The following is a 23,306-nucleotide window of genomic DNA, read 5'->3' on the forward strand; positions in this document are numbered from 1 at the left end:
GAGCCCTCTGAGAGATCCCACGTCCTAGACTTCCGTTCCCTGGGATGCTCAAGCTTCTTTGAAGCAATTCTTTTCCTTACAACTGCAAAGTACATTGACGGAAATCATGACATTTTCCTCTCTTTTTAATTTCAGAGGTTACACACGATCAGACCGTGAAGCCCAGGAAACAAAAGAAAACACTTTCTCTTGTTAAAGTCAGTTCTACCTGTTAGCGTGGACAGAGTGAATTTAGAGGCTTGCTCCCTTGTGAGTGGCCTGGAAGGATGAACGGACCTTCCGGTTCATCAGGGGTTGGAGTGGGCGGTAGTTGTTCACCATCGTCTTCTCTTCTTCACCAGGTACAGAAAACAGGAGCGAGCGAAAGGCGGCCAGCTGGAAGGGAGAGTGTCGATGTAAGCTGGGTGCAGGCATGGAGTGAACCAGCCCCTGCGCCTGTCCTGTCTGTGCGGGGCCCTCCCAGCCTGAGTTGGGGCCCTGTATGACCAAACCAATGAGGCGGAACAGCAATGTCTTTTCAGGCTCTTCTCTGCCCTCCAATGGGTGCTCATATTGCCTCTCCAGCCGCCTGACCCCACCGTGCATTTTTGTGTGATACTTGCCACTCTGCCTTAAAACTATTGACTTAAGTTTCTATTTTCCTGCCAGGCAGCGGCATACAGAGACTGTGGAACTATGGTCACTGCGCTGTTGCCTCCCCCACTCCCCACCACTTGCCCACCCTCTCCTGCTGTAACATCTGACTCCTAACTAGTGTTTACTACACATCTGCTGAGTAATAGAGGGGTGTTGGTGAGGATGGCCAGTTTCAACCATGTCTGGAACAGTTCTATTCTGTGGGAAGGTTGGAGATCTCACCTTTAGCCTTTCAAAGCAAATAGCATCACCTCAGAGAAGACTGGTGTGCTGCAGTCCATGGGGTCACAAAGAGTTGGACACGACTAAGTCACTGAACACACACACAACAGCATCCTCTCAAGGGCTTTTTTTTTTTTTTAATTTGGCTTCACTGGGTCTTAGTTTTGGCATGCTGCATCTTTGATCTTTGTTGTGGCATGCAGGATCTTTAGTTGTGGTGTGTGGGATCTAGTTCTCTGAACAGGGATTGAACCCTGGCGCCCTGCATTGGGAGTGTGGCGTCTTGGCCACTGGACTACCAGGGAAAGCCCATCTCATGACTTTTAAATAAGAGGATGTTTTACAGAAGCGAAAGGCTGGAAGGACATCCAAGTACTCATCGAGAGCCCTCAGGAAGTGCATAACTGAAACCGAGGTGGTGAATGCTGCTGTGTTCGATTAGAAATGTCTGTCCTGGGTAGGGGCTGGGCGAGAGGAGCATGCCTGCTGCACAGTTGTCATCTTGGAACTCTGCCCTAGACAGACAGACTTTCTCCAGATTCTGGAAATTCCCGGAGAAAAAGATACTTCAACTTGAAAAAAGTATACAAGTAATATCTACTGCTTCAGACTGTAAAGAACTTGCCTGCCAGTGCAGGAGACCAGAGTTTGATCCCAGGTTCGGGAAGATTCCCTGGAGGAAGGAATGGCTACCCACTCCAGTATTTTTCCCTGGAAAATTCTATGGAGAGAGGAGCCTGGTGGGCTACAGTCCATGGGGTCACAAAGAGTCAGACATGACTGAGCAACTAACACACACACACATATACACAGACATACAATATTTAATAAAGGAAGAGAAAGAAAATAAGAACCACTGCAGACCTGTGACCCTGGGACAATCAGGGTTAACTTTTTGGTGCACCTCTGAGTGACAGCTTAGGGCATCGCTCAGCAAATAGACATTCGCCTCCTCCCTGCCCCTCTGGCCTTAGCCTGGCCATCATAACTTGCTTTGGTCAACAGGATGTGAGCAGTTTTGATGCAAGCAGAGGCCATAAATATGCCTGTGTGAGTTGGCCTTTCTTTTGCATTGCTATCTTGTGCCATGAGAAGCAGCCCTGGGTGGCCATTGGTCCAAGAACTATGAGATACATGGCCTGACCCAACACCCAACGTTGGCCAAAACAGTGTCCTAGCTCCCAGATATCTATGAGTAGGGAAAAATAAATGCTTGTTTAAGCTGTTGAGTTTGGGGGTGGTTTGTTAGGTGGCATTTCGCAGCAGTAGCTGACTGATACAACCCCTCTGGAATTTTCTCTGGGCATTTATATTCTATAACTTCTTACCACAGTGTGATTTCTTACTATTCTGATGGCCAAAGAAGTGGGACAGGCCCTAATCCTCCTTTTCTCCTACAGCGACCCTACTTCTTTCACAGCTCTCCAGCACTCATCTATGACATCCCTTATTGCCTAATTTAGTCATCTGCAAATACCCACAGAGGTCCCTGAATGAGCAAGGATCCATATCCCAATGATAATATCACTTCTGTCCTGTAAAGCTGCTTTACCCCAATGGAGACCAAAGAGCAGGTGCTGGCCTTGCCCCAGAGACTATCATCTGGGAAACTCGCCACTCCTGAGGCTGACCACTAAGATTAGAAGGTGCTAAGCACAACTGTCTGTCCCCACCTCTGTTCCCCTTCATCCACGCCTTCTGCCCCTTTCTCTATCTCTGTCTATTTGTCTTTGTCTCTGTCTCTCTGCCTGTTTCTGTCTCTGTCTGTCTCTCTTTCTCTCTCCTCTGTCTGTCTCTTGCCCCTCTCTGTCGCTGTCTCCCTCTCACACACCAATATTTCTAGGTCAGGAGAACAGCTGCAATACTGGGAACTTCGTTCAACCCCCACGAGCTCCTATTTCAACTGGAAATTGTTCTTGTGAAGGAACATCAAAAATTCACCAAAGCATGAAACTGCACAATGCTCGCTCACACTGTCTCAGTGAAACTGCCAAACCAGAGGGATCCCCGTGAAGTCCCGTGCACTGGATACAGGTGCCCCTGACCTGGTCCTGAGCCACCTCGATGGGCTTCTTGTGGATGATCCAGGTGACCGACTCGGACAGTGGCGGCGTGGTCAGGGAGCCTGGGTATGTCCAATAGTCCCGGCAGGCAGGCAGCAGGCAGGAGGGCTGGAAGGGGCCCAGGGCTGCTCGTGCATCCTGGGGGAGGAGACCGTGGGCTGTCAAGCAGGTGGAGGAGGCCAGAAAGAGGGCACTGCGCTTGGTTTCATCTCAGTGACTGGCCTGGAGTGGAGCACATTCCTGGGATAAAGGCCATGGCCGCGGCTGCCACATTTGGAAACTGTAACAAGAGAACGTGGCCTTCCGCATTGAGCAGGGGTATCCACCGGAGGTTTGCATATTTTCTTTTAAAGCTACTCATGTTTCTACACGTTGGCTGTGAAAATATCACACTCTTCAAGGTTGATGTCAAATAACATGCACAACACAAAATATGCCATTTTAACCATTTAAAACACACAGTTCAGTGGGGTTGAGTACCTTCACCTCGTTGTGCAACCATCCCACCATCACCTGTGGAAGGTTTTCAACATTTCAGACTGAAACTGTCCCCATCACATAGTAGCTCTCCTCGCCTCTCCAGTTCTCCTCCCCGCCCACCGGCACTCCTCCCCTCCCCCAGCCCCTTGCATTCATCATCTACTTTCTGTCTCTATGAATGTGACTCCTCTAGGGATCTTGTATAGATGGAATAATACGGGGTTTGTCCTTTTGTGACTGGCTTATCTCACTCAGCACAATGTCCTCTAGGTCCATCTGTGTTGGGGCCTGTGTCAGAATCCCCCCCTTTAAAAATATTTGTTTATTTTTTTAATTTAGCTGCCCCAGATGCTGGATCTTTAGTTGTGGCATGCAAATTCTTTGTTGTGGCATGTGGGATATAGTTCCCTGATCAGGGATCAAACTTGGGCCCCCTGCACTGGGAGCTTGAAGTCTTAACTACCAGACCACCAGGGAAGTTGCAGAATTTCCCACTTTTTACTGCCGAGTAATCTTCCACTGTGCCAATGGACCATGTTCTGTGTATCCATTATCACTAACTGACACTCTGGTTGCTTCCACATCTGTGCTGTTAATAAAGCTGCTATAAACACGAGTGTACAAACATCTCTTCAAGTCCCTGCTTTTAGTGATTCGAGGATATACCAGAAGCAGAAACGTAACATGGTAAGTCCATGTTTAGATTTTTCAGGGACCACTAGACTGTTTTCCATAGTGGTTACATCAGAAAATATTACACTTTTGAGACAGTCGACCCTCTCTTTAAAGCAGCCCTCCCTGACATGAGAGCCATGCAATTACACATGTGTAGGAGGACACGCTGCTCTGGCCAGATTCCCTGACTCATATGAGAATTTTCCTTCTCATCATGGTTGGGGGGGGAGGCGTTGATGGACCAGGATAGACTAATGCTCCAGGCTGCTCTGTTAGCTCATGCCATGCTTGGGAGCCCGGTGTTCAGAATGCACATTGGCTTGTTTACCACGCTCTAGAATGGACAGAAACTTGTCTCCAGGTTCCTAGTGACTGGTGGGATCCCACGTCACTTGCGCACTCAGCTATTCGATGAGCACCACGGTAAACCTGACACCGTCTTAGGTGCTGGGGCTACAGGATCACACAAGGTGGACCCACTACTTGCCGTCGTGGAGCTCACTTCTAACGGAAGAAAGCCACAGCAGATGGCTCGTAACCAGTGTCTAGTCACGACTTTTTTAAAGGGCGTCACGGAAATGCAATTCCCGTAGTGTGGCGCCTACCCACCTAAAGTGCACAGTCCTATGGCTGTGTGTTCACAGACGTGTGACCCCTCAGCACAGTCAATTCTAGAACATGTTCGTCAAAGCAGAACTCCAGGGAAAAAGAGCCCTGGTAAAGACTCTTAAGCTGTCACTTTCGCTAACCCCGACCCCACCAGAGGCTCCCTGATCTGCCCATTCTGGACGTTTCCTAGAAGTGTCATCACATAACCTGGGGAGTTCTACATCTGGCTTCTTTCACTCAGAATGATGTGTTCAAAATCCATCCCTGTTGGGGGTATCAGTGCTTCATTCCTTTACCTGGCTGAGTGATATTCTCCCATATTGTCTACTCAGTTCTTAAAGGGCACAGACCACATATGCACACAGGACAAAATGCAGAAAGTCCTACCAGCAGGTGTGGGGGGACAGACAAACCCCCTTAGACCTCCTCCCCCAAGACCCTGGTCCCAAGGTGCTGACCCGACTGATGCCCTCTGAGGCTCTCACCTTGGATTTCCAGAACCAACCTTTATGTCTGTTTCACTGATTAAGACAGAGAGATAAGACCTTTCCAAAACCACGTGACCAGACAGCAGTGGGACTCGGGTGCTACATGAGGCCTGCCCCGTCCCTCAGAGCTGGACCTCACGGAGGTGACCCCTACTGCCGCCAATATTCAAAGTGCACCCAGACGTTGGGGAACCCAGGAGGAAGTGCAGACTGACAGATGACTTAAGCTGTCACTCTCCTGACCCACGAGGCACAGGCCCCTGCCCTCCAAGGCGGGGCCTTTCTCTCCTGAGCTTCTAAATCTTATTTTTCAGCTGAGGAAGCTGAGGCTCTGGGACAAGCATCAGGACCAGAACTGGACTGGCGGTTTCCTCCCTCCCCCACTCTGGCACCGTTTCGCCTGTGTGTTTGCCCAGAGCCTTCAGAGAAGCACGGCCCCCTTAGTATACAGCCCTCACAGCAGCTCTCTCTTTCCCACCAGCAGGTGGGACCACGCCTGGCGGGTGGATGCTGCAGGGAATAGTCCAGGTTTACTCTGGCTGCGGACCAGCGAGGAGGAGGGTCCTTCCAGCACCTCGACCTTGCCGAGTTCCTGAGCTGGCACATGGGCAGCAGGGGAGCGAGCTGGTCTGGTCCCAGGAGGCCAACATCAAGGGGAGTGTGCTGCACAGATCAAACGGCCGCTGAGAAGCGGCCGAGGAAGGGCCGGTCCCCAGCTCCCCTCTGGAGTCTCTCTGGCCATTGTCAAGACACGTCAGCGTCCCATCCGTCCCCACGGCCAAGGACCACGCGGTGACTCCTTCCCTCTCGGAATTCTTTTGTTCGGCACTGAACAAATAAACTGCAGGTTGTATAGGAATTTCCATTTCTCCATCAAAGCCCTCTCTTAGCTCGTAACTTGCAGGCCATGCGGTTGGGGTATGCTGGGTGCAGCCAGGTGCGTGGGGGGCTGGGCCGGATGGGATCCTCTCACCCCACCTCCCTCTTCTCCCAGGATGAGGCTGACCCTAAGGAGGCCAGGTGGCTTGCTGGTGGACATTCTTAAATGGCCATAGTTGGGAATTCATTTCAATTGGTTTTAAAACTAACATTATCATTAATAAAGGTTGTTGCCTGGGACAAAGCTAAAAATTTTGAAGTGGATTAATTTCATGAAAAATACTACATAGCTAACAGTACTACTGGCAGGCAGACAAGGCAAAAATCTTCAAGATGCTGCCTGAGTGGCTGAGTATTGGGATACCCCGTTACACTGAGCGGGGAGGACCTGGGAATAGCAGGAACACATTCAAGTGGGTGAGCCAGCTGGAGATAGCTGGCATCAGCCCCGGGGAGCCCCAGGTCCAGGACCGGACTCAGACCCCCTCAGCACTGCTCCTCCCTCCCAACTGGTTTGTTTGCTTGTTTTTCTTTGCAGAGGAGCCATTACTCTAAGCAATCTTGCTTTTTCAGTTATGCTGATTTCAGAGTACGTAGCTTACCTTGTGCTTTATGTCCGGCAAGACTGCCACCAGCTCCTGCAGCGCCTCGTGGCGGGCCCCCAGCTGCACACCGTGGCACGGGGAGTGGTCACACGACAGGGCCGGGGACAGGGTGACAAGCACATGTCATCCTAAGGAGACCATGCCTAGAAAGCAGGTCTCACTAGGATAGCTGCACCCGGCCCACTTACCTTTAAAAATACGCCCACCACCGCCAAGCCGTCTGCTCCCATCACGGCGTCCGTGTAGTTCTGGTATTTCACAGCATTCCAGTGAACCAAATGCAGCTGGAACCCAGGAGGAGAGAGTCCCCCATCACCAGGCAGCAGAGGCCAGAGGCCTCTGTGTGGCGCTCTCCTCTGTGTGGTTGTCAGGAGTTCATGGCTGCAGGCCGGGTCGCATGCGTGTGTGTGCATGCATGCTAAGCTGCTTCAGTCGTGTCCGACTCTTTACAACTCTGTGGACTCTAGCCTGCCAGGCTCCTCTGTCCATGGGGTTCTCCAGGCAAGAATACTAGAGTGGGTTGCTGTGCCCTCCACCAGCAGATCTTCCCCACCCAGGGATCAAACCCGTGTCTCTTACGTCTCCTGTAAGAGGGTTCTTAACCACTAGTGCCACCTTGCCCAGACCAAGCTCACTCAAACCCCAGAAAGCAGAGCCTTAGTTCTCAGGGGGAGAGAAAGGAGGCTTGTTTTAACTCTGTCAAACACACGGGTGGTTGGATTATTTGCTACTGCTCAGATAGTTCAGGCTTCCCTGGTGGCTCAGATGGTAAAGAATCCGCCAACAACACAGGAGACCTGGGTTCGATCCCTGGGTTGGGGAGACCACCTGGAGGAAGGCATGGCAACCCACTCCAGTATCCTTGCCTGGAGAATTCCATGGACAGAGGAGCCTGCTGGGCTACAGTCCACGGGGTCGCAAAGAGTCCAACACGACTGAGCGACTAAGTATACACACACACACACACGGACAGCCTTGAACCAGCGTTGCCAGATCACACATAGGACTCTCAGTTGAATCTGAGTTTCAGATAAACAGTGGATAATTTTTAATGCTAGTACACCACCCAAATGGCACTTTTTCTGTCACCCTCTCCTGAATTTCTTATTCTTCAAACCTTCCTCTGGCTTTCCTAAGTCTGAACTCGGCATCACAGCTGACCAGATGATTTAAATCAGATTTAAATCAGCAGGGAATGGCTGGGGGAATGGGCATTCCTGGGGCGCTGGTGAGCAGGAGGCAGAGCCAGGATCCCTGGGTTCTGCATGATGAGAACCGGGCTAGGGCCTGGGTGTTGGCATCTCCTGCTACAGTGTATGTGGTGGTAGAGGACTTTCTGAACCCTGACCCAGGTCTTGAGTCCATGAGGACTCGGCCCAGAGAAGCCTCCAGCCTCTCATGGTCAGCAAGACCCTCCTCCAGTCAACTGATAGACTTGAGGGCATGGGGAGCCTTGCCGGGGTGCAGGGATCCGGTGGCACCTCACTGCCAACAAGTCCCACTGTTCCTGACCACACAAACTGGGGACTGTTAGGGTGGCGTGGGTTCCCTCTGTCCTCCTGTGCCTCACCTGGAACTCCCTACCCGCTGTCCTGTGGGGTCTTCCAGAAATAGAAGAAATCTCAGGGCCCCACCCACAGCCTACCTCCTTCTCAGACCCTGCCACAGGAGGCTGGCCTTGCCTTCCAAACCCAACAGGAAATGGCCTGCTCCAACAGGGGCCAGTGGCATGGCCAGCACGGCCTCGCAGCACCCCCACCTGACTCAGGGACAGTCAGGCTCTGGTGAGTCCCAAGCTCTGATCCGGCTCCTAGATGAGCACATTGCAGGGAATTCCTCTGTTGAAATAGCTGCTCATTAAAGACTAAGGGGGCAGGAACACAGTTATTAAGAGGAATGTGGCTTGCTGAAAGCAGGTGTGTTACAAGCTGCTATTCCTTCATTTTTGTTATATTTGTAAAAATGTGTGCAGTTATAACAATTACATTGTTTGAGTGATAATGTCACTCCCTAATTATCAACTGTCCCCAGAGGCCACCTCTGGCTGTGTGATCACAGCAATGTTCAGGTTTTGGTCTGACTGGACTCTGGTTCTATAGTATTATTTCCATAATGATGGCGACAGAAACAGTCCAGAACTTGAAATGCATCAGAAAGCCAGGTGGTTGGTGGGTGGGGTTGGTGGGTGGATGGGGGTGCAATACAGTGAATATGGCAAATATCAACACAGGATCTGTATGGCGAGCGACTTTACGGTTTCTCACTACGCAGTTCTTTCATTTGTTTTTGGAGGGGGTAAGTTGGAAAAATTTCATAATAAAATATTGGGGGACCTCTATAAGACCCCACTTACCACCTCAAACTCAATTCCTGACCTTTGTCTCTGCTCCTTTTCTTTACTGACTCCCATTTTGGAATGTCCCAAATATCACTTTGTTTTAAGTAGGTAATTTCTATCATAAAGATTTTCTATTCTCAGTAAAAGGCCTCGTATGCCTCTAAGGACAGGAAGCTTGTTCCCAGTGGACCAGCCTCAAATGAGGCTGAGCTAAGGGCACAGACTCTCTCCTGAAACCCAGCTGTCTGACTCTGGCAAGTTACAGCGCCACTCAGAACCTCAGTCTCTTCTTCTAGTCAGTGAAAGTGCTAATGTTACTCTCCCCCTTAAGGACAGTCCTGAGAGTGAATGGATGGGGTGGCCAATGGCTTGAGCATAGAGTCCCATGTCCCAGGAAATCCTTTCTGTGCAACCAGGATGCTTGGTCACCTGACCTCAGGTGACCAAGTCACTCAGGAAGCCCCCACGTGTTAGCTGCTACGAACCTCTGCCGGGTATACGCGGTCATCCACCGTGTGCTCTGAGCCCCACTCGTTCACTGCTCCCCAGTGGAAGTGGAACTGCTTTAGTCTGTAGTGGTTTTCCAAGGGGCCACCGCTGATTCCTGGAAAGTGAAGCCGTGGACAAGGTGTTAGTCTGCCTGTCAGACTGGGGAGCTGCTGTGACCCTGACGACTCTGAGCTCACACGCTGTCACTCTTGAGAGGTCCGTGCTGCTGAAAGGTGGCCCTTGTCTATCCTAGGTCACCTGGCCCCGGCGGGCCCTCAGTGACTCATGGGGAACCCGGGAGAGATGCAGAGTCCAGTGCTGCCACCAGGTGGCGGTCGGGTAGGCAGCAGGAAGGCAAGAAAAACCGTCTCTGAGATGCATGCCAGTCCTGCAAGACTTTTCAACTTTCCTTTAGTTAAAAAAGAGAGAGAGAGAGAGAGAGAGAGATGTCTTTTGAATGAAATAATAGCAGACAGAATTCTGTCACCAAATAATTTCATAAGCTAACATGCAACGAGCAAGATGTTTAAATACACAAATTCTGAGCTACGAGGTGCTACTTTCCCACCAGGGCTGGTCTCCAGGCAGCCCCTGCTCCGTCCAGTCTCACCAGATGACCACTGTCTAAGTCACTCCAGATCCCCAGAGAGCCTCCCCAAGAGCTGTGACCATAATGCACGTGGGCTCATCCCTGAGCATCCGCATGGAGGCAACTTCCCTGAAATGTGGGCCCCAGAGGTCCAGGGTGGGGGCTGGGAGCCTGCATTTGAATGAGCTCACGGGGGTGGGGCAGGGCTCGGATGCACAGGGTTTAGCCGTCTCCAGCTGCACTTTGCTAACAGAGCTCCACCACCAAGTGCAAGAAAGTAATGGTAACTGCTGGATATCCCACCTGTGTTTGAGGTGAGCGTCCTGGAACACTGGGATCCTGGGATGAGTCTGGAAAAGACACTGGCAGGGCGTGGGGTGGGGCTGGGGGAGGTTGCTTGTATCAGCTCCTCCATGCAGCAAAAGCAGGGAAAACATTTAGTGACGCAACAGATGCTATTGCAAGCATCAGATACTACTGGGCTCAGGGTGCTTTCCGAATGCTTTTGCCTCTGAAGGTGTTGGTAGCAGAAGGCACTGAACTGTGAGCCAGAAAACGGACTCAGCCCACGATTCTGCGCTTGATCTGTTCTCACTCGAAAGTGAGCATGCAGCTCCAGGACGTCGTTACGGGTACCTCGTCATGAGAGTCTATGACTTAATTTTTCTGAACACACACATTCTATCTCACTTTAAATGTACACAGGACCTCTTTGCCCCACAAGTTAGTAAGTAAAAACACAGTAAATCATGAAGCCTGAGTCCACAGGTCAGGAGAAGCCTTTCTGTAGGGAGGGAACCTATTTGTTGGGTTCAGATCACAAGATTTTACTGGGTTTTCTGTGGCTGGAAATACAAAGGGGTGGTGTTTTCTTTCAAGGACTGAGGATACCTGAGCTGACTGGCTTCTGTAGTTTTGTACAGTTTTTGTTTTCTTGGCTGCACCTCTCAGCTTGCAGGATCCTAGTTCCCTGACCAGGGATCGAACCCATGCCCCATGCAGTGGAAGCTCGGAGTCTTAACCACTGGACCACCAGGAAAGTTCCTTGTGTAGTTTTTCAATTTATCAGGAGAGGTCAAAGAGGTTTCTGGTTATCCTGGCCACAGGAGGTAGGATTCAACCTGGTCTGACACCCAAACCCAGGCCTTGGGTACAAAATATCACCTAAGGAAATTACACCAGTACCGGTGGTGGGACCTTTGTGCCATTTCTGATGGCAGGGGAGGTGGCAGCCCTGGTCAGCTGACACGTGGGCTCACCAATATGCACTAATGCGTGCAGATGCTGTGTGACCTCAAGCAAGTTGCTCAGCTTCTCGGAGCTTCGGCTGTCCCACCTGTGAGAAGAGCCATGTTGGCCAGATGGCCACTTTACGAACAGTCATCAGATGGTGACAGTGATGCTGGCAACCACACACCATGCCACCTTTCAGGGACTTGGCCTCTTCACTGATTAAAGAAGGAAAGACTCCTAGCTAGGTGGTCCTAGTGGTCCCTTCCAGCTTGAACAACTGAGGACTCTAGAGACACCACACAAGGTGTCCAGAAAGAGTGACACCAACTGCACGAGGCACAAACGCCCTGTGACCTGGCCTTGGCTAGACCGGCCAACACTAACCCTGTAGAAAACCCCCTGCCCGCTGTGGTCACCAGCAGAGAGTGGGGAGTGGGAAGGGGGCTGGGCAAGGGCATTGTCCCCTCCTCTGGCAGGTGAGGACTTGCCCAAGGTCGTCCTCCAGCCAGGCCTGGACCAGGGCCCCGGGCCCATCGTAGCTCCCCCGCCCCACCCCGCTTGCTCCCCCGCCCTCCACATCCAGCCGCCCCCAGAACCCTCCAAGGCTAGCCTCTTGCAAGGGGCCTCCCTCCTGCCTGCTTCCCAAAGAGGCAGCCGTCTAAAGAAGAGGATGTGGACGGAGGTTGGCTTTGGAATCCGGGCCACAGGAAAGATGAGCTCCTGTCAGCGGCGGGGCCTCTCCTCCCCGACACCTGGTCATCTGTCCGTGGGCGATGGCCACCCCCGGCTAGGACCAGGCACACTCCGTGGGCTGCTGCCCATCGCCTGCTCTGCGACCTGCAGGTGAGGATGGGGAGCAGAGCACCGTGCGAGGAGCGCTGGTGCTGGGCTGGGCTGCAGCGGCGCCCCGCGGCCGGCCGGAGGAGGTGCAGTGGGAGCCAGTAACTGCGATGCCTGCAGGCCTCCCTCCTTCACGCACATTTCAGCAGAGAAGCAGCACCGGCTGATACAGGAGCCGCTCCGGAACAAGCTCGGGTGTCCCATTTCTACACCTCGAGCCTCTTCCCCCTCCTTCTCTGGAACCATGTCCGTAAAGGGAGATGGACGGGCAGAGACAGCCGCGAGCTGGGCACCGGTGCCTTTACTTCAAAATCAGATAACAGTGTCCTGTTGCTGCAGTGGTCGGGGGTTTGCTCTGGGTCAGTGCTGGCACCATCACCTCCAAATGCAGTGATCTCGGTCCAGTTGCCAAACTGCTCCAAGCCTGAGTCTCCACGCCTGTAAAATGGGGAGGATCCTAGCAACTACTCCTTAGGGATGCTGCAAGGATTAAATACAAACTTCTTAGCAGAACACCCGTTCTTCTGGAAGTACCAAAGGACACAATGCCGGCAGCCACAGCACTCATCTCTGCAATGGGATGACGCTGCTGACTGAGGATAGGGTCCCATCGGTTCTCAACGGTCAGTGTCTCCTGTGTCCTGGCGCTGTGCACCCCCACCTGTCAATGCCTGATGGACAGCCAGCACGCGATCCGAGTGCCATTCATGGGTGAGCCAACCTTTGCAAGTGCCTGCTATACATTAAGCATCGTGCACAGCTCCCACCTTCCCCAGTGACCGTTCCTCATAATGACCCTGCAAATAGCTACTACTGGCCCAGTTTTGAGATGAGAAAATTGAAACTCACAGGGGCCATGTCACCTTCTCCAGGTCCACCAGCGGCCCCAGCCCAGGCCTGCTTGAGGTCCAGCCCTTGGCTTTCATGGCGGAGTTCAAGCTGAACACTTGTCCTTTCTTGTAGCAAAATTAGGAACCCAGTTTAAAACAACTGGGTTGTTTTAAAACAACTGGAGGCCGCCTGGATAAAATAATCTTAGTGCCTTTTCATAATGACAGACAGTGTCAGAGTAACCCCTTTCCAGAAAACAGTTGAAAAGTCGAGCCCAATCTGTGACAAGGAAGCTTTTAGTTTGCCAGCCCCAGACTCCACCAGCAGTGCCTCTGTTCACAGACTGGAGGCCATGCATCCTCTGTCCCGCCTCACCTTCTCTTCCCTCCTTCCCTGCCCCCTGCAGGCTCCAGGTTCAGATGCTCAACACACAGTTGGGGAATTGCATCCCCAAGGACAGCAATGTTGGAGCCTGACTCCGAGTCCAGATCTACCGTCTCTGTTCTCATAACAGCCACTGATAATAGCCATCTATTAGTACTTTGGTGCTTTGACCAGGATAAACAGGCCGTTTGGCAGACACAGTTGTTTTAAGGCTTAAAATAAGTCTGAGAGCAGTTTGAGATGTCCTATTTAATCAAAACAGCAAATAACTCAATGGTACAGTTTGAGATGTTCTACTTAGAATGGTCAGGCTTCCCTAGTGACTCAGATGGTAAAATCTGCCTGCAATGCGGGAGACCCAGGTTCAATCCCTGGATCAGGAAGATTGCCTGGAAAAGGGAATGGCTGCCCACTCCAGTATTCTTGCCCGGAAAATCCCATGGACAGAGGAGCCTGGTGGGCTATAGTCTACGGGATTGCAAAGAGTTGGATGTGACTGAGCGAGTAATACTTAGAACTGCAAATAAACTCAGTGGCACTGAGAATCAGCCTATTCTTGGTGACCCCCTGGGATTTAACATCTTAGCACATCTGACGATCTGATGTTCTAAGTGTTCTCTGGATCAGGGAGGTCTTTGTCATTCTCTCTAGGTAAGCAGGAGCCACAGCTTGGGGCCAGCACCCAGGGGCACAACCCCACCCCAGAATTTCAAAATCCAGAAGTATGGCGGATCAGGTTGCTCTCGGCGTCTTAACCTCTGGGATCACTGCATGTCAACTCTGGGTCTGAAGCCAGGCAAGCGTGAGCACAGCCCCTGCTTTCAAGCAGCATGTCTCTGCACGGTGGTCTTATCTCTCTGCACCTCAGACCTGACATCTGTACAATGACGATGACGCCTTCCCCATCAGAACATGGCTGGTCCTTACAAAATGTTTCTTGGCCTGACCCCTGGCCCCGGGAAGAGCTCCAGCAGTGGGAGCACCTTCTGCTATTGTTATTGTCTCGTTGTTATTACTAATATCATGGTCGCCATCTTCATCATCAAAGTGGAGATTTGCTGTCATCAGAAACAGCCACTAATACCCCTAAGATAGGACCTGCATTTAAAGACTTTGAGGGATAAATGTATTTTAAGAAAGTGTCTTTAGAGGGGGCTCGGCCAGCCACAAAGCATTAAGAGGGAAAATCATTCATTCATTCAACAAACCATTCACTGAGTTTCTCCAATGTGCCACAGACTCTGCTAAGTGCTGGGGATAGAGAGGATGAGGCAGGGCCGCCCTGGCCTCCTGGAATGTGGATGGCACAGGGGCAGGTGGAACTAAATGCCTTGAAAAGTGTACCCTGATTCACACACTCACGTAACAGGCATTCAAATGCACCTGGTGGCAGTAGAGAAGTCACCGCTGGTGGTAAGCTAGGATCTGGTTCAGAGAACACAAGCATCTCTGCGAGGAGCAGCGGGATCTACCTGTGGCCTTTGGCCCTTGACCTTCAACCTCATTTTTTGCACCTACGATGCCCATCGGGTAGAAGCGGCGCTGTCACTCCTTAAGAAAAGGATCTCTCAGGAGCTGAGATGAGGGGGCCTGGCCTGTGAGGGGCTTGTGGGGTGTGACCCGAGTCTGTTTGGAGCCGGCGTTGTGTTCCTCCCTGCCGGCAGCCTTCCTTCCCTGGCCTTCAGTCGCACATTCCTTGGAAAGAACCACTGGCTCCAGCTCTGCTGCTCATCGTTGCTGGCAGGCCTTGATCTCGAGCATGCCTGTCCCTCACCCTTGGAACCCCAGAGCCCGTGGCCTCGGCTCTGGGTCTCTGGGGCTCATACGTTGGTCTGCTGGCGTGACCTGACCAATGTGAACATTTTGTGTATGGGCACTTCTGCACCATGTCCTTTTCCACTCACTTCCCTTCCTGCCCCGAGGCTTTGCCTTTCTGTCTATGCATTAAAAGAAAAAATCATGGGAGTGTCTCACAATTTTCATTTTCTTACTGCAGAACTTTTTTGAGCTCTTCCTGTCTTTCAGCTGCATTTTCCATTTCCTCTACTCCAAGCAGCTCCTAATTTCCATTCGAGGTGAACAAAGAAGACAGCAAGTCTGAACTGAGGGGGCTCAAGGCTGGAGGGCGGAGTCAGCATGTGAAATTGAGCAGGAGAGAAAGGCAGAGGAAACTGGGCTTTGGGGAAAATGACAAGTAAAGTGAAAGCAGATTGGCGGGTGTGGACACGGGCCACAGGGGGAATTATCCAACTAATTTATATGGCCTGGGAGAGACACCCAGATATTTCTTTCGGTCTGTGGCAGGACAGGGTGGGGCCCTTCAAGCCAGACTGAGAAGTAGTAGAGGAGCCAGAACTTGGGGGTCAGGACCCGGTCAAGGCAGAGGCCTGGCTGCAACAGGGCGCAAGAGCCTTCAATTTGAGAGCGATCAGAATCAGGGGGCCCAGGGTCAGCCCAGGTTCAACCTCAAGGTGGGGCTCCCAGGACGCTTGGGGAGTGTGCCCCTCTCCTCCCCAGCACCCCTGGGGTCCTCCCCTCTCGGCCCTCTCCTGCTCCAGGCAGGCTCATCCCACAAGAGTGACTGAAACTGGGTGATGACCATCAGCAGGGGGCCGACACTGTGGTCATGGGGATCAAGGTGCTGCCCCTTGTGCTGCTCTGCCAGGGGGCGGCCCGTCTTGTAGGCGCCATCATCCCCCATTTGGGAATCCCTCTCCTGGAACAAATTTGCCCAGAGGAAGGCAGAGTTGGGGGAGGCACGGTTGTGACCGGCCGTGCCTGGACGTGTCAGTACTCAGCTGACACAGTGATGCAATGCTGGCTTTAGGATCAGGGGGAATTGGACTTGAACCAGACGCCTCCGGCCCTGCCCCCAGCCTCCTCCTTACAAAGAATGAAGACACTCAGCCACGACGGCATCTGTCTGTGGTGTGCTGTCGTTCATCCAATGGGAGTGATTGTGAAAGGGAGTGTTTGCATGTCTGTCTGTCCAGCATACCTTCCCCCTTCGAGAAACAGTGCCAAGATTTCCCCTGGACTCACATGTCCCTGGCATGTGATCTTGGTGAGGATCTCAGTCATGGTGTTGGGTGCTCTGCGGACCAAGGGGTAGAGTGAGTGCCAAGCTCAGGCACAAGCCCCTTTCCCCTGGGGAATCACAATTATTTTGTCAAATGTATCTTAACAATACACATACAAAAGTCCAAAGTGACCTTTGGAGTTTTTCATATTTTATGCCTCTTGAGAAATCTGTATGCAGGTCAGGAAGCAACAATTAGAACTGGACATGGAACAACAGACTGGTTCCAAATAGGGAAAGCAGTACATCAAGGCTGTGTATTGTCACCCTTCTTATTTAACCTATATGCAGAGTACATCATGCAAAATGCTGGGCTTGATGAACCACAAGCTGGAATCAAGATTGCCGGGAGAAATACTAATAACCTCAGATATGCAGATGACACCACCCTTATGGCAGAAAGTGAAGAAGAACTAAAGAGCCTCTTGATGAAAGTGAAAGAGGAGAGTGAAAAAGTTGGCTTAAAGCTCAACATTCAGAAAACGAAGATCATGGCATCCAGTCCCTTCACTTCATGGCAAATAGATGGGGGAACAATGGAAACAGTGGCAGACTTTATTTTCTTGGGCTCCAAAATCACTGCAGATGGTGACTGCAGCCATGAAATTAAAAGACGCTTGCTCCTTAGAAGAAAAGTGATGACCAAGAAAAGGAACGGATCAATGACTAGACTGAATATTAAAAAGCAGAGATGTTACTTTGCCACCAAAAGTCCATCTAGTTAAGGCTATGGTTTTTCCAGTAGTCATGTATGGATGTGAGAGCTATACCATAAAGAAGGCTGAGCGCCAAAGAATTGATGCTTTTGAACTGTGGTGTTGGAGAAGACTCTTGAGAGTCCCTTGGACTGCAAGGAGATCCAACCAGTCAGTCCTACAGGAAATCAGCCCTGAATATTCATTGGAGGGACTGATGCTGAAGCCGAAGCTCCAATACTTTGGCCACCTGATGCAAAGAACTGACTCATTGAAAAAGACCCTGATGCTGGGAAAGACTGAAGGCAGGAGGAGAAGGGGATGACAGAGGATAAGATAGTTGGATGGCATCACTGACTCAATGAACATGAGTTTGAGCAAGCTCTGGGAGTTGGTAATGGACAGGGAGACCTGGTGTGCTCCAGTGCATGGGGTTGCAAAGAATCAGACATAATTGAGCAACTGAACTGACTGAACTGAATTGAACACATAGTTCCCAGACCTACTGGAGCCTAAGGGTTTATCATCATCAGCCGATCAGAGAATTGTGCACAAGCTGACCACAGACCCTGAGACACTTCTCATTTACCTGGCCTTTAAAAATGCTGCGCTGATGATGCATTAGGCTGGGCACCTAATGCCAGTGCTCTGGGACAATCCAGAGGGATCGGGTGGGGAGGGAGGTGGGATGTCGTGTTTAGGATGGGGGGACACATGTATACCTGTGCCAATTCACGCTGATGTACTGCAAAAATCATCACAATATTGTACAGCAATTATCCTCCAGTTAAAATAAATAAATGAGTTTATAAAAAAATAAAATGGAAGGCACTAAAAAGAAAAAGCCACTCCAAAATATATTTTTTAAAAAAATGCTGTGTTGAGCAACCTAAATGTCTATTGATCAATGAGTGGAAAAAGAAGATTTGGTACATGTATACAATGGGATACCACTCAGTCATAGAAAGAAATGAAATAGTGCCATTTGTAGAGGTGGATGGACCCAGAAACTGTCATACGGAGTGAAGTAAGTCAGAAAGAGAAAAACAAATATCGTACACTCATGCATATATGTGGAATCTAGAAAAATCATATAGATGATCTTATTTGCAAAGCAGAAAAAGAGTCACAGACAGAGAGAACAAACATATGGACCCCAAAGTGGGGAAGGTGAGGGGGGTGAATCGGGAGATGGGGATTGACATATATACACTATGGACACCACGTATAAAATCAATGACCGATGAGAACCTACTGTTTGGCACAGGAAACTCTGCTCAGTGTTAAAAAGAGGGTGTATATATGTACATATGGCTGATTCACTTTGCTGTACAGTAGAAACTGACCTATAGTTGTGGTGTAAACAATAAGAATAAATAAAAATGCTGTGCTGAAATCCTTCAGGGCGTTCAGGGTTTTGAGGGGCATAAGCCCCCTGTTCTCCTTGCTAGGCCCTGCAATAAACCTTTCTCTGCTGTACACTCAGATCACTGAGCGGTCTGGTTTCTGTGTTTTTTAAGATCTGGCCAACATCAAACTTTCCCCTCTCTTCTGTGAGCTAGCCTTTCCTCCTAAGAAGATCCTTCGGTTTGCATTGGCTGGAGTTGGGTTCCTATCACTTGTTTTTGTGAGCCCTACATGAGAAGCTTCCCTGAGGGATCCTGTGAGAGCTTGCCCAGGCATGGACACTATGCCCAGGACACACAGACTCCTTCTCACCTGCAAGATGAGGAAAGAGACCTTGGAAACTGAGTCATGGTGTGTGAGAAGCACACAGGGCCCAGCATAGGGGAAAAGGGCTCCCGTCCCCTGTTGCAGGATCAGTCCATCAGAGTCGGGGAGGGTCAGGCTGGGCCTTACTTCACCAACCAGTCCCTCCGCCTGGCTCATTCATACCTTTAACTTTTCATTCATGGTATACCCTCCAATTTACTGAGCACTTGCAGTGTCCAGTAGGAGTGATCCTGCCCTTGTGGAGTTCACATCCTCACCAGAGTGATGGGTTAGTGAACAAGACTACTGGCCGTATGGGAGGAGGTGGACTGAGGGCTGGCCTGGAGAGGTCTCGGGGCTGTATCAGGGGTCTACAGGTTTGATGGCTCCCTAGGACAACTCCTAGGACTCAGGTAGAGTCTGTTTTTTAAAGTTGCTGCGTAAAACTGAGAAAAATTTAATACAAAGCATATTAAACCTGAAAAGTCAACTTTAGTTGCTCCTTGGAAATCTAGACTTGGAACAGACCAACAAAGGCAGAGAAAAGTTGGCACACTAATCATAAGCATGGCTAAGACATATTACAGAGAAAGGATGCACGCAAAATCAGCAGAAGGCGAGGCTGTGTCTGGAGGTCCTTTATGGAGTGACAAGGGATGCCCTGAATCCTAGCAACAAGCTATGACAACACATCTGGAGCATTGCCCACCAGGGGCGCCCATGGGAGACTTGATGTCCGATGTTTTCACTGGGGGCTTGTCACATGGGCATCCTCTGCCTGTCATCAATTCTCCAGAGGGAGAACACATGTTTAGTGTAAACAAGGCTTATGATGATGTGTCTAGGTGCTGAAAAAATTCCAGCACAGCCAATCTTGCCAAGTAAAACAGAAGTGGAAGGAAACTTCCCAAACCTACAGAGTCCCCACCCCACACTTGTAAGGAATCCTGATGAGGCTTCAGTGAGATGGTCACCAGATTTCTTGGCAGGACGCTGAGCCCTGCCCCGAAGCCTCCATCACCAGCACTCCACACAGCCTCCTGCTCGACCCTGCTCCCCACCTCTTCCTGAAGCAGCTGGATGTCAGCCACATCACTGCCCCGTCTCACTCTGAACGAGGACCAATGAGGTTCCCAGACCCTGGACGCCTGGCCACAATTCTTCCTCCTCTCCTTCCAGGACTCCCCACCTCCGTGCCTCTCTCCTCCACCCCACTCTGCTTTTCTCCTCAGAGTGCAATGTATTTGTTTTATTAGCTCCCAGTTTCTTCCTTCCAGCCCCTGGAATGTAACCCCCAGGGGAGGACCTCATTGTTCCATTTCACCCCCCAGGGATGTGACACCAACATAGCTGGTCAGCATCACCAGCTTTAGAGTGACCATCACTCTGTCCATCCCCACCGCCAGCCTCAGCCTTCCTCCTCTGCTGTGACCCACTCTCAGGACTCACAGGAGCAAGGGGCCCAGACCCCCTCTCAGGCTCACCTGACCCCTCCGTGGAGTCGTCAAATTCCACTTGGAAGAGGTAGCCGGTGTTCCAGACATAGAGGCAGGCCTCCGCATTGTAAGAGACCCCCAGGGGCTTCAGCTGGGGATCGTAGACGCTGTCCGTCCAGCGGATGTTGATGGGGGACTGCCGGGTGCCCCCTGGCACCGAGGCTGGACCCTTCCAGACGGGGTGCACTGGGGGCAGAGACAGGGAAGAGGAGACCCTCATGGTGTGTGGGCGCCATTTCAGCCTCAGAGAGAGGAGGCAGAAACTTGCAGACTTGGTCCCAGAGGAGCCTGCACTGGAGAACCTGGCCCCACGTGGAGCTTGGGACAGCCGGGCCTCGTAAGCCCGCCCCTATAGGCGGGGCCTTCGCTCCATCTCCTCTCCTGGACCACGCCCAGGACCGATTCCTTTTTGAAGGGAGTGCCGCTCACCGAGGCCTTGTGGCTGCTTGGAGTTGTTCTGACCTGTGGTCATTGTCACAGCGCGGTCACAGGGAGTTGTGCCGGGGAGGTGGGGGGCGGGGGTTCAGCCCAGCCCAGCCCAGGGAGGCAGGCAGTGGAGGATTGTGGACTCATGGGGGTTGCTACAAGTGTCAGAGAACAGGAAACCCAAGTGTCCTCTGGGAAACCAAAGTCCCAGGATCCACGGAAAACTCTGCTCAGAAGGGCCTGGAATAGAAGCCTTGGCACCCGCAACCCCCAGGCTTTCAGTTACGCAGCACGCAAGGTGGGGTTCCTGGCCTAGGTGGCTGCTAGCGGTGAAGAACCCGCCTGCCAATGTAGGAGACATAAGAGACATAAGGTCCAGTCTGGGGGCCGGAAAGATGCCCTGGAGGAGGTCATGGCAGCCCACTCCAAGATTCTTGCCTGGAGAATCCCATGGACAGAGGAGCCTGATGGGCTGCAGTCCACAGGGTCGCAGAGTCTGACATGACTGAGCACGCACACAAGGTGGTCCCTGCCCAGCTGCAGCTTGCTAGAGATGCAGAATGCCAGGCCCCACCCAGACACCCTGCAAGTTTCAACCCACACAGAAGGGTCTGCTCACAGAGGAAGACCCTCCCTCCTGGATTCCCAGAGGCAGCTGCTCTGGCAGACATAGAGGTCAGCCTCTGGCACTTTCCTCCAATCTCAGAGAAACACACTAAAGGCTTCCAAAAAAGCTAAAGCACTGCTCAGGACAAAGTCGACCTATGCCTTGGTTTTCTTTACTTGACTGTAGATGTCTTCATACTTGGCTCCTGTTTTCTACTTGGTGACCATGAAGAGCGTCAGGGCGCCTGAGCCCAAGTCCTGGCCCCACCACTCTGTGGCTGTGTGTCCCTTGGCAAGTTTCCTAACCTGAGTCTCAGTTTCATCACCTGTAAAAGGGGGCTCTTGATGGTACTTATCACACAGCGCTGGTGGGAGTATGAAGCCAGGAGAGATCAAGGACAGCAGAGAAATGGGGATTTTGGTATCGTCCTCAGGTGTTGGACCCACAGAAAAATTGGGAAAAGTAAGAATGTTTGAGCTTCCCTGATGGCTTAGTGGGTAAAGAATCCACATGCAATACAGGAGACATAGGATACATGAGTTTGATCCCTGGGTTGGGAAGATGCCCTGCAGAAGGAAATGGTAACCCACTCCAGTATTGCCTGAAAATTCCCATGGATAGAGGAGCCTGGTGGGCTAGAGTCCAGAGGGTCACAAAGAGTCAGACAGGACTGAGCAACTAATGTAGTATTTTTAAGGGTCCACTGTGTGCCAGGCTTTCTGCTCGAGTCATTTTATTTTCATGTGGCCCCCTGTGGGATTTCATCATCCTGTTTTACAGATGAGGAAACTGAGGCTTGGGGAGATGAAGCAATCGGCCAGCTCTCCCTGCTGACAAGTGTCACCAATGCCCAACATGGAGGCAAACTCCAAAGTCAAAGCTCTTCCAACTGTCCTAGCCTGGAATGTGTGGAATACTGACGTCAGAGGTGAACTTGGGGGTACCTGCAGGCCCTGTATCTGACACAGTAAGAACCTGAGGTCCAGAAAGAGGGAGGGGCGAGTCCAAGGTCACAGGACACCAAGGACACCACCGCCAGGATGAGGCTGACCTGGGCCAGTCTTTGGATGGAACTGGCTGGTGACCTATTTATCAAATTTACTGAGACGTTCTCTGCTGGCGCTTGGAGCCCTAATGACTGGCTGGTATGGCTTGTTCTGGGAGGGCAGGATATTGAGTAATAGCAGCTTGTCTTGGGAGAGTCAGGGTGGTTACTTGCTCCCTCCTTGTTCCAAGCCTCTCACCCTCCTGATGGATCTGAGGTTAAGGAACAGCCCACGTCTCCCACAGGAAAGACAGAGTAGAAACCTGAACCCAAACCATCTGGCTCCAACCATCTCCTATTTTGAAAGACGCCATGACATGAGACACACAGCGTGGGAGTCTGTATCTGGGAGACCGGAGGCTCTACTTACAAGCGTCATTTCTCCTTCTCCATGCACAGGGAACCTGTGAGCACCATCGCGCCGGCCTTAGCAAGTGGCTACGGAGGGTGCCCCATACCTGCTTGGCCAGGAGAGACAGACCTGAGGACTTCAGATGACTCCAGCCGGGTACTGGGGGCCTGATCATCTTGCCTCTGTTCCCAGGGGACCCAAGAACCAGAGGGGGGTTTCCCCACTCTCTGCCCTCACTTTGGGCAGGACAGCCGATTGGTGGGGTGGGGGTGGCCCACCTCTTTTGTAAAACCTCACCCAAAGCGCTGATGGTTAAATTTCAACCCATGCCCGCCCCAACTTCTCAGATGACATGGGGTTTGGCTTAGGGAAGGGTGCCCTGGGACTAGGGACGTTTGCTGTGGCCAGCCTCTTGGGTCACTGTGCTTTGACCGGATAAACAGCGAGGTAGGGTGCCGGGGAGTGAGGTGAGCTTGTGGAGAGCCTGCTGCCAGACCAGGGAGCAGACCAGAGCAAACAGACCAGAGCAAAG

General features: G+C 51.6%; 1 protein-coding gene across 1 annotated transcript; it reads right to left on the minus strand.

Moving 5' to 3' along the window:
- Positions 1–231: 231 nt before the first annotated feature.
- Positions 232–22,949, minus strand: CA5A (carbonic anhydrase 5A). Its single transcript, XM_065920451.1, has 7 exons — positions 22,793–22,949; positions 20,333–20,530; positions 9,481–9,599; positions 6,846–6,941; positions 6,655–6,717; positions 2,904–3,059; positions 232–375 (listed from the first exon to the last, which is right to left on the minus strand). Exons 1-7 carry the CDS (start codon positions 22,947–22,949, stop codon positions 232–234), a joined length of 933 nt encoding a protein of 310 aa, XP_065776523.1.
- Positions 22,950–23,306: the final 357 nt, after the last annotated feature.

The sequence above is a fragment of the Muntiacus reevesi genome, chromosome 2 (assembly GCF_963930625.1).
Source record: "Muntiacus reevesi chromosome 2, mMunRee1.1, whole genome shotgun sequence".
Classification (NCBI taxonomy): Eukaryota; Metazoa; Chordata; class Mammalia; order Artiodactyla; family Cervidae; genus Muntiacus; species Muntiacus reevesi.